This window comes from Somniosus microcephalus, chromosome 2 (assembly GCF_052327205.1).
Source record: "Somniosus microcephalus isolate GS21.2 chromosome 2, FLI_Smic_1.0, whole genome shotgun sequence".
Classification (NCBI taxonomy): domain Eukaryota; kingdom Metazoa; phylum Chordata; class Chondrichthyes; order Squaliformes; family Somniosidae; genus Somniosus; species Somniosus microcephalus.
In genome coordinates, this window is record NC_140988.1 from 337,640,209 (window position 1) to 337,653,734 (window position 13,526).

At 39.8% G+C, this 13,526-nt stretch overlaps 1 protein-coding gene and 1 long non-coding RNA gene across 12 annotated transcripts in view; one reads left to right on the forward strand and one right to left on the reverse strand.

Annotated features, from left to right (window-relative positions):
- The window catches only part of LOC147123630 (uncharacterized), a 67,620-nt gene that overhangs the window by 48,493 nt on the left and 5,601 nt on the right, over positions 1–13,526 (forward strand). For all 3 annotated transcript variants that reach the window (XR_015074973.1, XR_015074971.1, XR_015074970.1), the window contains 2 exons: positions 67–184; positions 8,271–8,341. This is a non-coding gene — a long non-coding RNA (uncharacterized LOC147123630). The remainder of the gene's footprint in view (positions 1–66; positions 185–8,270; positions 8,342–13,526) is intronic.
- The window catches only part of LOC147123631 (histone-lysine N-methyltransferase NSD2-like), a 101,873-nt gene that overhangs the window by 32,258 nt on the left and 56,089 nt on the right, over positions 1–13,526 (reverse strand). For all 9 annotated transcript variants that reach the window (XR_015074968.1, XR_015074966.1, XR_015074969.1 and 6 more), the window contains 4 exons: positions 12,179–12,379; positions 9,169–9,348; positions 6,600–6,756; positions 3,499–3,704 (listed from right to left, as the gene is read on the reverse strand). Coding sequence is in view for 1 of the 9 variants with exons in the window: in XM_085975413.1 (XP_085831539.1) it covers positions 3,499–3,704; positions 6,600–6,756; positions 9,169–9,348; positions 12,179–12,379 (744 nt within the window). In the remaining 8 variants the exon portion in view is untranslated. The remainder of the gene's footprint in view (positions 1–3,498; positions 3,705–6,599; positions 6,757–9,168; positions 9,349–12,178; positions 12,380–13,526) is intronic.

Consider the following 13,526-nt stretch of genomic DNA (forward strand, 5'->3'; position numbering starts at 1 on the left):
CTAGATTAACTTCACAGATGCAGCCGACTTATTAAGTGCTTCAAACATTTTCTGTTTTTATTCCAGTCTCTTTGACATTGTGCCATGTCTGCCAGCCCAGGTGCTTCAACTGCAGATGGGAAGCAGCAGTCATATGGTCACGTTCGTCAACATCAAAGCATCGTAAAGGCATTTGACCCTTATGGTGAGTTTTGTGTGATGCTGGAATACAGAACACTTTTTTCCCTCATGGTCTTTATAGATTAAATAAAAAATATATAATGGGCATTTCAATAAGTAAAACACTATTTGCTTAGGTTACAAGACCAGGGCACGAATCCCAGCCCAAACCAACAATCACATTTACATAGGATGTACGGCACAGAAACAGGCCGTTTGACCCAACCAGTCCATGCCGGTGTTTATGCTCCACACGAGCCTCCTCCTGTCTTTCCTCATCTAAATCTATCAGCATAACCCTCTATACACTTTTCCCTCATATGCTTGTCTAGCCTCCCCTTAAATGCATCTATACTATTCGCTTCAACCACTCCCTGTGGTAACAAGTTCCACATTCTCACCACTCTTTGGGTAAAGAAGTTTCTTCTGAATTCCCTATTGAATTTCTTGGCGACTATCTTATATTGATGGCCTCCAGTTATGCTCTTCCCCACAAGTGGAAACATTCTCTCTCTATCTACTCTATCGAAAGCCTTCATAATTTTAAAGACCTCTATTAAGTCACCCCTCAGAGAAAAGAGGCCCAGCCTGTTCATCCTTTCCTGATATGTATACCCTTGCATTTCTGGTATCATCCTTGCAAACCTTCTCTGCACCCTCTCTAGTGCCTCTATACCCTTTTTATAATATGGCGACCAGAACTGTACACAGTACTCCAAGTGTGGTCTAACCAAGGTTCGTTACAGGTTTAGCATAACTTCCCTACTTTTCAATTCTATCCCTCTAGAAATAAACCCTAGTGCTTGGTTTGCTTTTTTAATGGCCTTGCTAACCTGTGTCTCAACTTTGTGATTTATGTATTTGTACTCCGAGATCCCTTTGTTCCTCTACCCCACCTAGTCTCGCACCCTCCAAGTGATAAGTGACCTCCCTATTCTTCCTACCAAAATGTAATACCTCACATTTATCTGTGAACTTCATTTGCCAATTATATGCCCATTCTGCAAGTTTATTAAGGTCCTCCTGTAATTTGTTAGTCCTCCTCAGTATTGATTATCCCCCCCAATTTGGTGTCATCCGCAAATTTAGAAATTGTGTTTTTGATTCCCAAGTCTAAATCGTTAATGCAAATTGTGAACAGCAGTGGTCCCAGCACTGATCCTTGTGGAACACCACTACCCACCTTCGGTCACGGTGAATAGTTACCCTTTACTCCTACTCTCTGCTTTCTGTCCTGAAGCCAGCCAGCAATCCATTCTGCTACTTGTCCCCTGACTCCGCATTCTCTGACCTTGTTCATCAGTCTAATATAGGGTACCTTATTGAAGGCCTTTTGAAAATTGAGATAAATTACATCTACTGCATTACCATTGTCTACTCTTCATTTTTAGATTTTTGGTTTCTAGATGTTCTTCTATTTTCTCCTTTGGTAGAGATTCCATTAATTTTCTTACCACCGATGTCAAGCTGACTGGTCTATAATTCCCCAGACATGTTCTATCCCCCTTCTTAAATAGCGGTACTGCGTTAGCTATCCGCCAGTCCTCCAGCACTAATCCTTTTTCTAATGAATTATTAAGTATGCCTCTGCTATCTCTTCCCTAGATTCTTTAAAAAAATGTGTGGATGCAATCCATCCAGGGGTTTATCCTCTGAGTTTGATTAGTTTATTTAATATATCCCCTTTTTACATTTTAAATGCACTTATCTCATCATCCAATGTCATGTCCACCTGTTCTATCTCCCTGGTAAATGTGAACAATGATTTAATATTTCTGCCATCATTTGGACTCATTCTTCAGGTTAAGATTCACAAACTCAAGCCACCCAGGTTGTTTTTAAAAAAAATTTCATTCACAGGGTGTGGGCATCGCTGGCAAGGCCAGCATTTATCGACCGTCCCTAATTGCCCTCGAGAAGGTGGTGGTGAGCCACCTTGGTGGTGGCTGGCAAGGCCATTTCAGAGGGCAGTCAAGAGTCAACCACATTGCTGTGGGTCTGGAGTCACATATAGGTCAGGCCGGGTAAGTAGTAAGTACTAGTAGTAAGGACGGCAGATTTCCTTCCCTAAAGGACATTAGTGAACCTGATGGGGTTTTTTACGACAATAGGTCACCATTATTAACAATAGCTTTTTATTCCAGATTTATTTAATTATTTTGAATTTAAATGCCGTGGGATTTGAACTCACATCTCGAGATCATTAGTGTAGGCCTCTGGATTACGAGTCCAGTAACATAACCACTACGCTACTACCACTGTCATTGGTTGTGACAGTGGGTGCTCTTTCCCCATAAAGTTCAAGTGTCCTTACCAACTAGTAGTACTGGAGGCACCCAGAGGTTGCCCCCTGCATCTAGGCAGCATGGATGATACACACCTAAAAATGTGTCCCACACCACACGTGTTTCTGTGGTGGTCTCTTTTGAAGCGACTTTGAGTATTAGATTGATGCCAGAAAGGAATCTTGGTTGGATCCAAGGCGAGTCCATAAATAAGGTCTATGGTTATGAAAGGGCTGGTGCTCCAAGTCTCCATAGAGGTGGAGAGGCAAAGAAGAGAAAGAAAGAGTGTTTAAGGGACAGGGAAGGGAGACTTATAGGAAAAAGGTACAGTGAGAAAAAGTTAGACAAACAAATACCGAAACAACAATGTTTTTCAGGCCTGTGCCTGTTAAAAAGTGTAAATGTGCGAGAGAGAACAAAATGGAAGACAAACAGAAAGACAAAAGAGTTGACAGAAAGAATTAAGAGGGTGAGAGACATTTCAAAAAAGAGTGTTACAGGAATGGAGCCAATTAATTTTAAAATTTCAGTTCCTAAAGAGATCAACTAGTATTCAGAAAATTGTTTTATGGGTGTTATGCCAGCAAATATTAACTGCATTTCAGACAAATAAAATGTTTACAGCCAACGAACACATTTAAATCCTTCACCTATTAATATATCCTTGCAAGTTTCCAAGTACGGAGATTAAAATAGCTCGAGAGACTGCCAAAAAAGCACACCATTAAAAAATAATTTCCCTCACCTAGGTCATAAATCATTACATTTTGCAAGCAGGTGATCTGCACTTAATTCCCTGCCATTGCTACTCTAACCAGCTCCCACAAAGTACCAGTGCCTACAATAGCACTCCTCCCAAGTTCCCCTTTTTCCCTGGGAAGCAGCATTTGGGGGTTCCACTCAGCATTCCTCCACAAGGTCTGCAAGTTGTCAAGTGAGGGAATTACATGGAAGAAGCTGCCCTTCATTATTGTTAATGCTAAATGACATAAGGCAACGCTGAAATTTGTAAACAAGTTTGAATTAACCACAGTATTTCACTTTCAAGTAGTACCTTTTCTAAAGGCTTTGCTGAGACTTTTGATTTTGTTGTCTTTGCTTCCCTTATCGCCTTCCATATAAGGAAATACGCGTGCCTGATGGGTCCAAAAGTAGTCGTTTGATCCAAAGAAATGAACTGGAAACTCGCCAATCTCGTGCTTCATATTTTGAATATTCGTAGGAACGTTCCTTGGGTGACATATTTCTGCGGGCCACCACCTGTGTTTGGATAGCAGATTTCAGGAAAATCAGTACAAAAGTGGCAACCAGATTACTGCAACAAGTAACTTTAGTCTCATCAAATAGTAAAGTAAAAAGATAACTGCACCCAAATTTCATTGTAAAAATCCTATCTGTTTCTATGAAAACAAACAGCAACCACCAGCGGCTTCTACTTGAACAGAGCTTGAAGGTTAACTTGAACTGTGTGGGTGGTGGGGGCACACCTTGGAATGGAAAGTAAGCTTTAAGTGTGTAAATAATATGGAGGTAGAGAGGGAAGAAAGAGATTAAGCAGGGCAAGATGCCAAAAAAGATACGGGAAGACAAACCAAAATAAAATGTATGTACATTAATGCACATAGGACAAGAAAACTGGGGTAGAGCCACTGATTAAAATAGAAAATCATGACATTAGAGCAGTAACTGAAACCTGGCTGCAGCTGGGTCAGGTTGGCAATTAAATATACCTGGGTATAAAACTTTCAGGAGGAATACGGAAGGACGGATATTAATTGGAGACAACATCATACCAGAGCACAAAAAAAGTGGACCAAAGAGAATCCCTTTGGACTCAGCAGAGAGCGCGCCAGGGATCCATTACATTACTGGGAGTATATTGTCAAACAGTGAAAAGGAAATTAATAGACAAATTAGAGAGATATGGATTAACAATAGTCCTACAGATTTTAATTATCCAAAAACAGACTGGGATCAGGAAAATATTTGCCATGAGAAAAGAGAGGATGAGGAAAGGGCACTTGAACGGGGAAAGACAAATTACATCAAATAGGCCCTAAATAGAAGGAAACATTGGTAAATAGAACTGTCAATGAGCAACTGAAAATATTTAAACATTGAAATAGAAATGGTACAAATCAAGTATATTCCATTAAGTTTATTGAAAAAAGCATCCAGCACTTACAGGACAGAATATAAAAATGAAAGTAAGGCCAAATATAAAGGATGTAGCAACGCTACAAAAAAGATAAGGCTAAGAGGGAATAAAAAACAAAATTAGAAAAAATTACTACAAGCTGAAGAAGGCAAGCTTATAGTGGAGAATGCATGAGAGAGATTTTAAGTAAGTTCTTTTACCAGTTTTCACATGGGAGTTAGCTATTGGCATTATAAAACCACCAGGGGTGTGTAGAACAGTTAGTGGCGATTACTATCAAAAGAGAAATGGCACTAAAGAAGCTAATCAAACCTAAAATAGGAAAATCACTGGAACCAGATGGTTTACTTATGAGAAACTAGAAAAGGAATAGTAGAGGCTCCAACCATAATTTTCAAAATTGGTGGAAAGGAAAAATGATGCCAGAGGACTGGAAGCAAATGTGGCTCTCCGCTTCAACAAAGCGGCAGGAATAAGTTTCTTCAAGAAGTGACTGATTGGATTGATAAACAGAAAGCAGATGATGTGATTTTCAGAAACAATTTGATAAGATATCTCTCAGGATGATGCCTGGACACAAAGTTGGTTAATGGATAGAAAACAACAAAAGGATTAGGGCTAATGGGTGCAACTCTTACTGGAGTTAACCCTCTTAAGGTTTAAAATGATGTATGCCAGCAGCCAGTTAACACAAAAGGAGAGGGTTTGGTACATAGCATGCCCTCATCACAGGCATAGAGTACAAGAGAAAAGAGATTATGGTAAGTTTGTACAAAGTGATTGTTAGGTCAGAGTTAAAGTAATGTGCAGTTTTGGGTGTCCCATTATAGTAAAGCCATAGAGAGGATGCAGTGTAGGATGCTGCCAGGGAGAGACCCGAGATACTGAGACTATTTCCACGAGAACAGAAACGCCTAAGAGATTTAATAGAGGTTTGGGTTTTGATAGTGAACAGGGAAAGACTATTTCCTCTGATTAGGGAGTTGGTATCAAGAAAATCTATTTAAAATTGTTACTAAGAGAATGAGAGAGGATAGGAGAAATTCCATTATACAACTATTCTTTATAAGGCCCAAGTCCATTCATGACTTTAAAACTGAGAGGCTCTACTCATACTTTTGGACAAGATATCCTTTTCTCACCTCCCAAAATCTTTTTTGGCCACAACCTTTCTCGTCTCCGTTTTATCAATACTACTATGGCAAGTCCCCACTGTGGTTTTCTCTCTCAACCCTTTTAACCTGCAAATATGGTGACCTGCATTTCCATTGTGTTCCTTTCCGGCCACAATTTACAAGAGGTGGCTGCTCCCATCATGCAGTGAAGCGGGACAATGCCCCCCGCCCCCCCCGCCAAAAACCTCGCCAGTTGCACCTCTCTGGAAGGTAATGTAAAGTACAGCCACATGTTGCAGGTATACTAGCAACACAGTCACAAACAGGGCCCACAATGCCATTTCCCAACGTCAACACAGACTTGGTCTGTACTTTTCTAAAAATTAATTATTCTCTGGCTCCATTAGCAGCTGCCCTGGTGGGGTAGCAAGGCGCCACGACAATATCCGCCAACTCGCTGTGGGTCAGATGCCCATAAAGCAAATGGATTGGGTGTCTGCCCATTTCATGTAAACGGCTCCATCCCCAGGATTAGTGATGGAGCTAAAGCCAAGACGGGCAGGTGGAAGTGCCACCCCGCTGTAATTCTAACGGCTCAACAGCCTGCCAAAAATTTCTAGGTCCAGATCTCTCGGCTTAACAATTCACAGGAATGGATTTCCAAGGATGTATCCGAATGGAGCACCACCTAATTTGCATTATTTAATTTCCACAATACAATCTTGGGGGTTCCGAAAACTAGACAAGGGATTTCAAATTAGTTTCCAGCTTTGAAATCCTATTCACTGTGCTGTGCAATGCATTTTCACGATATAAAATGAGGAAACTTATTTAACAAAACTTGTAAATAACAGCAAATCATTTGTATATGTTTGAACTGACCTGTAGCTACCCAATTTAACCCAGATGATGTCTTTGTAGCGTGGCTTCTTGCCTGCTTTGCAGTCATTGCAATACCAGCTCCCCTCTGGCATATCAATGTTGAGGCATTCTGGGTGAAATGCTGCAGGACAGGACTCACAACACAATAGGCTTCCCCCTACAGGAAATTAACTAACATTAACACAGGGAAACAACTTTTATAGAAATGTATAACATGTCTAAAAGAAAAAGTTTTGCATTTCTATAGCACCTCATTATACCTCTCAGTAAACACTCAAAGCACTTCAGGTACAACGAGATACTTTATTTACTTTGAAATGCAGTAGTGGTTATGTAGACAAACAGCAAAGAAGAAATCATCAGCCATGTCATTTTTAATCCTCCACTAAATATCATCAGGACCCATTTTAAAACACGTACTTACATATTTATTTAAATATCAACTCAGATGCTCTTAGATGGCGCCTAGGAAATGCGACAGAGCTGTTCATGGATAACTCTTCCTCTGATTCCCACCCCTCCTGCAGCAGACATGTGCCTCACTTCTGTACTTCCTTAGCTATGCAAGTGAGATTAGGAACTCATCCTCATGGAGGAAAATTGAAATGGCCCCAAAGGACCCTGCTGAAATCTGAAACTAATGGGCTCTGATGGCATTATTGGAGTACTGATTTGAAGAAGTTATTGAGAAAGTCTAGCCGTGGAAGGGAATCACAAGGAGAAGCTAGGTGCTCCCTGGACAGGGAAAGAAAAAAAATGGATAGGGACTTCCTGTTGGCCACTTGTTCTCGCCTCATGTGGTTGGGGGGGGGGGGGGGGGCGGAGGGGGCATGAGGAAGAGAAGCACGTAAAGAATCTCAAAAAATAGATTCCCTTTTTCTGCAATGGCAGGTACTGAAACTTCTGTTGTAGCACTAGATGTAGCACTGTAATTCAGGTAATTCTCAGAGAATCAGCCAAGACTCCAGCATAGGAAATCTGTGAGAATGCCTATTTATTTGCAACTTGGCATTTGTAGTGCTGGAAGAGTCCAACTTTGGCTGGCTTCAGTTTCAGGCCAGACCTGGATGAGGCTGGCACAGTTCTGTAGATACAGGTACCCTTTCACTGGTCCATCAGCTTAATCAGTTTTTGGGAACAGCACATAAGTTAATTTGTTCTTTCAGATTAGTGCTCAATGTCTAACTTGCTAAACGGTATGCAGCACCTCTAGAAATTTTGCAACATCAGGCGGTGACACAAGAACCACCAGAAAGACTGTGGGAGATGTATAGTTGTTGAACTCCAGTAAAAATATTGAACTAACAACATTAAACAAGTTCTGAAAACAGAAGTCAATGTTGATGACTATGCAGGATAAACATTGTAAAAAAAGCCAGCTAAGCTTTTCAGAAGATATGCAATTATCCTGCCTTTTATAAACACCAATTATAATGCGAAAAATAAACCAAAAGTTAAAAAATGGGCCAGAAATTTGGGTCCCCACGGGTGAGTACGCGCTGTGCACGCATGCGTAGGGCTAACGAAAGTGCCTGTTTTGTGCATGCACTGCGTATGCGCTGGAAACCGGAACTTCTGTTCCCGTGAAGGAAGGGGTTCGAGGGTCAAACACGTGTGCTGGAGAGGCAGCATGTACGTCTGGAACTTCTGTTTTTTTTTTGTTTATAACAGGTTTCTCCGGGAGGGTAAGTCTCCAGCAGCTGTGCGTTTAAAAAGCAGTCGCAAGGCCTGCTTTTAACAAGGCAAGTGGTGAATTAAGTAAAATTAAAACATTTTTTCCACAGGTTTATTATTTTTAAATACTTTAAAGAAAGGGAAGTTTATTTTTAGCCCCGTTAAAAGCTGTAATTAATTTTTTCAAAAATTTAAATTATTGTTTAAAATAGTTATTTTATGTAATTTCTAGTTATTTTCAAAATGTGATTTAAAAAAAAAATTATTTGAAGTTTTAGTTAGGTTTTGGGGCTGATCTCTATTCATAGATTTGACAGGTCTTCCTGTCAAATTTATGAATGGAGATTCCCCGCTACGATTGGCTCTCCATGGCCCACGTGATCCCAGGGGACGCTTCGAACTAACTGCACCCCTGGGATACGCAAGCACTGCGCGCCGGCAGCTGGAGGAGGCCCAGGATCGGAATCCCACGCGGGCCCACAGCACAATGGCCGGCGCGCTAGGTAAGTGCAGGTCGGGGGCTTGCACCCGCGGGAAGCCTCCGACCTGAATTTCTGGGCCAATATGTTAAAAGGTGAAGCAGTAATTTTCCTAGAATATTATTAATGGTGATGTGAAAAGAAGAAGCAGCAGCAACAGTAGGATGAGATCTTATAACAGCAGACACTTGTGAAATGCCAAACTTTTCAACGGAAGTGTCCAAGGTGTGTGTATGTATGTGTCTACATGTCTCCCTAGTTCAGGAAACAGCCCCAGTACATATGGGCAGAGGGGAAGATTTCCTCTACATGCAGCAAATTCATGAATCCGTTTGTAAAGCTAAATATTCAAAGGACTAAAATAAATCAATTTAACAATTCACAAAATCCAACAGTAAAAAGTATTTCAAACTAACCTCTTGAACACACAAAGCACCAGCTAACATTGACATGAGCATGATGACGGTACCCCTTTTTTGGAGCAAAATGGTTGGTACAGATAATACTGTTGGCTGCCAGTATCACAGACCCTGCTGCCAGACAGGTCTCCCCTCCATGATAAGCCACAGGACAGCGGACACAGCGCATCATTCGCCCTGGTGACAGAGAGAATTTAGCGTTACCCTTTAAATGAAGTTGTCTTTTTCTCAAAGCTCCAGCTCCCCAAATTCTCAGTAAATTTATGCAAAAATATTTTAAAACAGATTCTTAGCAAAGATTTTACTTCAAGGCACCGTGGCATTCCACCCCAGCAAAAATCTCCTCCTTCCACGAATGGCTCATTTGAATGTTACTGATGAATCATGTATTCTCTGGAGTTTCAAGCAATTTAATTAAATATTTCAGTATTTAAAATATAAGATTATGAAGGAACAAACAGAAACCCGATTCAGGTTTAAGGGTCATTATTTCCAAACATTACAAATGCCGAATGTATTTAGTTTCTATCAAAGACTTTTGTTTTTGCTTTGTCACAAAAGTTTCCCGATAGTCTACTTTTAAAAGACCTGCTGATGATTCATGTCGCAGATAAACATTTTGGTAAAAATGCACAAGATTAAAAAGTTAAATTCCCCCCCCCCCCCAAGAGTCTGTAATGGAAGAAGTCTAAATCTGAAATAAAGAACAATCACTGTCTCAGTAGTGAATCAGCTTGGCTTTATAAAAGTGATTCTTAGATTCGGTATTCAAGCGAATTTCCTCATTACAGGCTTATGGAAAGTTATAAAACTTGAGTTACGAAATTGGTAAACTGCTTCTATCATCCGATTCCTGATGTACAGTGGAATGATACCAGAAATGATACAAATGTAGGTTTGAGCCACGTCAGTGCAGCAAGATTGTACAGCAGCCTCTTTCATCAGACAGCAATAGCTTTTCTCCAATTAGTGCATTTAAATGAAGTCCTTTTTAAAAAAAATATTAATTTTTAAGTATTTAAAACAAAAAGTTATGGGAAATGCAGCTTTAAGATACATGTCACAGTGAATATGCAGAATTACACATCCACATGAAATACATTAGCAAGTACAGTCAAGTCTCAGCTTTAATACTATATATACACAATTCCCACTCCTCCCCTAAAGAAAAACTTCACTAAGTAATCATAACATAAATGCATTTAAATAATATTGAAAAGTATCCAGTCTAATTAGTTTATTTAAAAAAAAAACAAAGAATTGCATTTTGACTAACCATGGTTCTGGGACTTGGTATAGAAATTTAAATACGCATAATGTGTTAAAGCGCCTACTCAAGGTTCTCCAGTATAATGTTTCAGTCATTATGCATTAAACTAATGAATTGAATTTGGGCATAACTCCTGATCCCAATCCAAATGCTTGCTCAAACTGAATCTGATGGTTTGCATCCTTGTGCCCTGCTCGATGAGCTCAGTATAAAATTCCACATCCACTTCCAAATCTGAAACACCTCTAGGCTCAACTTTTCCAAAACCTAATCAAGGGCCAGCGAAACTCTATCCTATGGAAACGCCAACTCGTCCAGAAATCCACCACAGGCATTCCATCAGCACAAAATCCCCCAAATCCATCACCCTAATCCGTGCTGTCCCTCAGGTCACCGATTTCTAAAATTCTCGTCAGCCTCGTATTCTTGCTATTTCCTATCTTTGCAATCTCTTCTCATGCCATGCCCCTGCCATGCCTACAACTTTTCTAACTAGTCTATTTTCACTCTCTTTCTGGTCTACTATTGGTGGCAGAGCCTTCAACCATCTTGCCCCCACATTCTGGAACTTCCTCCCTAAACCCCTTTAACCTTGCCACATCTCTTCACACATTCAAAAGTTTCCTTAAAATTTATCTTATTTACTGCACTTTTGGTCACCTTTCCTACCCTCACCCACCTACTCCTTCTCACGTCTGAATCACAACTGTGAAGCACCTTGGAACATTTGGATATGTTAAAGTGTTATATGATCGCATATTGTTGTAGGAACATAGCAACATACATGATGGGAAAAGACCATTACGATATATCTACTGGTCCCAAAGTTTGAAATAATTTCCTCTCTCATACTCACTCACTCTTCATCACTTTATCTGCCAAATATCTAGTTTCTTCCTGAACGTGCCTCCACTGTCACCCTAGACAGTCTGGTTCTATATACTAATCACCTTCTGTGTAAGGTAGTTAAATCTAAACCATCTGTTCACCTTCTCTCGAGATCGAGTCTGTACCTCGCTTGGTTTGTGATTGTCAAACATATTGCTGGCAATCAATCTATTTATAGCCCTTAAGATCTTAAACACCATGATGAGGTCTCCCTTAACATTTCGTTTCAATAGATTCTCCCCTACCTCAGGTGCTTAATTCAAGGTATTGTTATTATATTTGACTGTATCCTCTCCAATGCCGAGCTGTCCTCAATGGTGTAGTGACCAAAATTGTAAACAGAACTCTTCCTCCCTCCATTTTGTACCAGCAAACTTAGACAGCTGCGTTTTAGTTCTCAATTCCAAATCATTTATGTACATTGATGACAACAATGACCCTAGTATGAATCCCTAAAGCATCCTGATAATCAATTTCCAATCCACTTTGGAAACCCAACCTGACCTCCCAACCCATCCATTTTGTGCCTTTCAAATGCAAGAACCAATCTCCTATGTTCAGTTTTTCTTAAATCCAAAGACTTAAGCTATAAAACACACTATATTTTTCATTGATAGTGTGCTTAATCAAAACTTGCTTTTAAAAGAACTTACCTTATTCAGACTTTCATATGGATAACCAATTCCAATTAGGCAACTACATAATATATCAACTTTAATTAAAAAGTATTATAGTACGACATCCAAGGCCCATTTAAAATGTAAATCCTGCCAAATAAATTTCCACATATAGGTAAATTTTAACAATCGAAGCTCTAAGGCATTTGCACTTATCCTAGGGATTCTGCACCTTTTGTTGCCCTGGGGTTAGAGGGGTTTGTGGCATGGCAGCTGATACATGTGTGTAGTGGGCATCGAAATCTCTTGTTTTCAAACACAGTTGGGGGGTACTTTCTCACACAGTCCTCGTGGTAGAACTTGCCACACAGAGGAACAATACAACGCTTAACATCAGGCCCATTCTTCTTACACACAAAACAAGTGTGAATACCTGCACAAAATAAATACATAACAAAAAGAAAAACACAAACTCATAATCAATAAATGTTTTTTTTTTTTTAAAAAGTTGCACAGATACAATGCCTTAAAATAAATTTAAAAATCCACTAACTATTAGTCCTTAAAAAGATGCATATATTAAATCATGGTCTTTTGCAGGTTTCAAAATAGGTTATCATATGACAGGTGTAACAATATTTGTCTATTTTGAACTTGAGAACTATCAACTGTAAAATTACTGAATTCACGAGTTGCCAAATACTATATTCAGAAATTCAGCTATATACACTAGTTGTTCACCCTATAAATCGCATACAACTTCATCCTTTAACAATGGCTATAGTTCTATAGCTGCAGTCTTCAAGAAATTCTTATTTAAAAAAATCCTTTTAGGCAAGTATTCTGTGATAGATCACCTTTCCCATCAAAGGGGTACCCATCAATCACGGTGTCAATACCATGCCTGTCCCCTTCCCCATGACAAAAAAACAAAAGTAGGCAACGTTGGATTCATAGGGGAAGATTTTGGGGTGAAAATATATCCTTTCAAAATAACTATACAGGTCATACTATATTAGGGAGAAGTTCTGAGCGACGCTATGGTTTAGGAATTATGCAGATCATCGAATACCAATGAAATACAAGACTGATGCACAGACACTCCTATACTATTCCATTCATACCGCATAATACATTTACAAATAAGATAAACCGCTTATTTAACTTAATTAACACGCAGAGGACATAGTTAAATTCAATAGGTCATGGGATTTTGGAGCTCCAGGAGCTCCGTGTTGTATTGTTAGAGCGATCACGATGCTGTTCATTCTACAGCTGGAAATGCACCAGAAGCAAAGAAGCTGAGTTTAAGAAAAAAGATTTTGGTAGAAGCTTGTATGCTAAAGAACCCTTTGTGATCAAAGCAATGCTGGAACATGGATGATAGTGACCTGATGCAGACATGCCACTCGAGTCTTGGATGAATTCCATTTTAAATGGAGTATAACCACTGGCAACCACTTCTGCCACCCAAATCCCAATGGATTGCAACAGTAGGTTCTCTCTTTAACCTCTCCAATGTCTGGAAGTAATAGGTTGTGTGGTGTGGGACATAGAGGAAATGGCAGTGGGCATGCTTA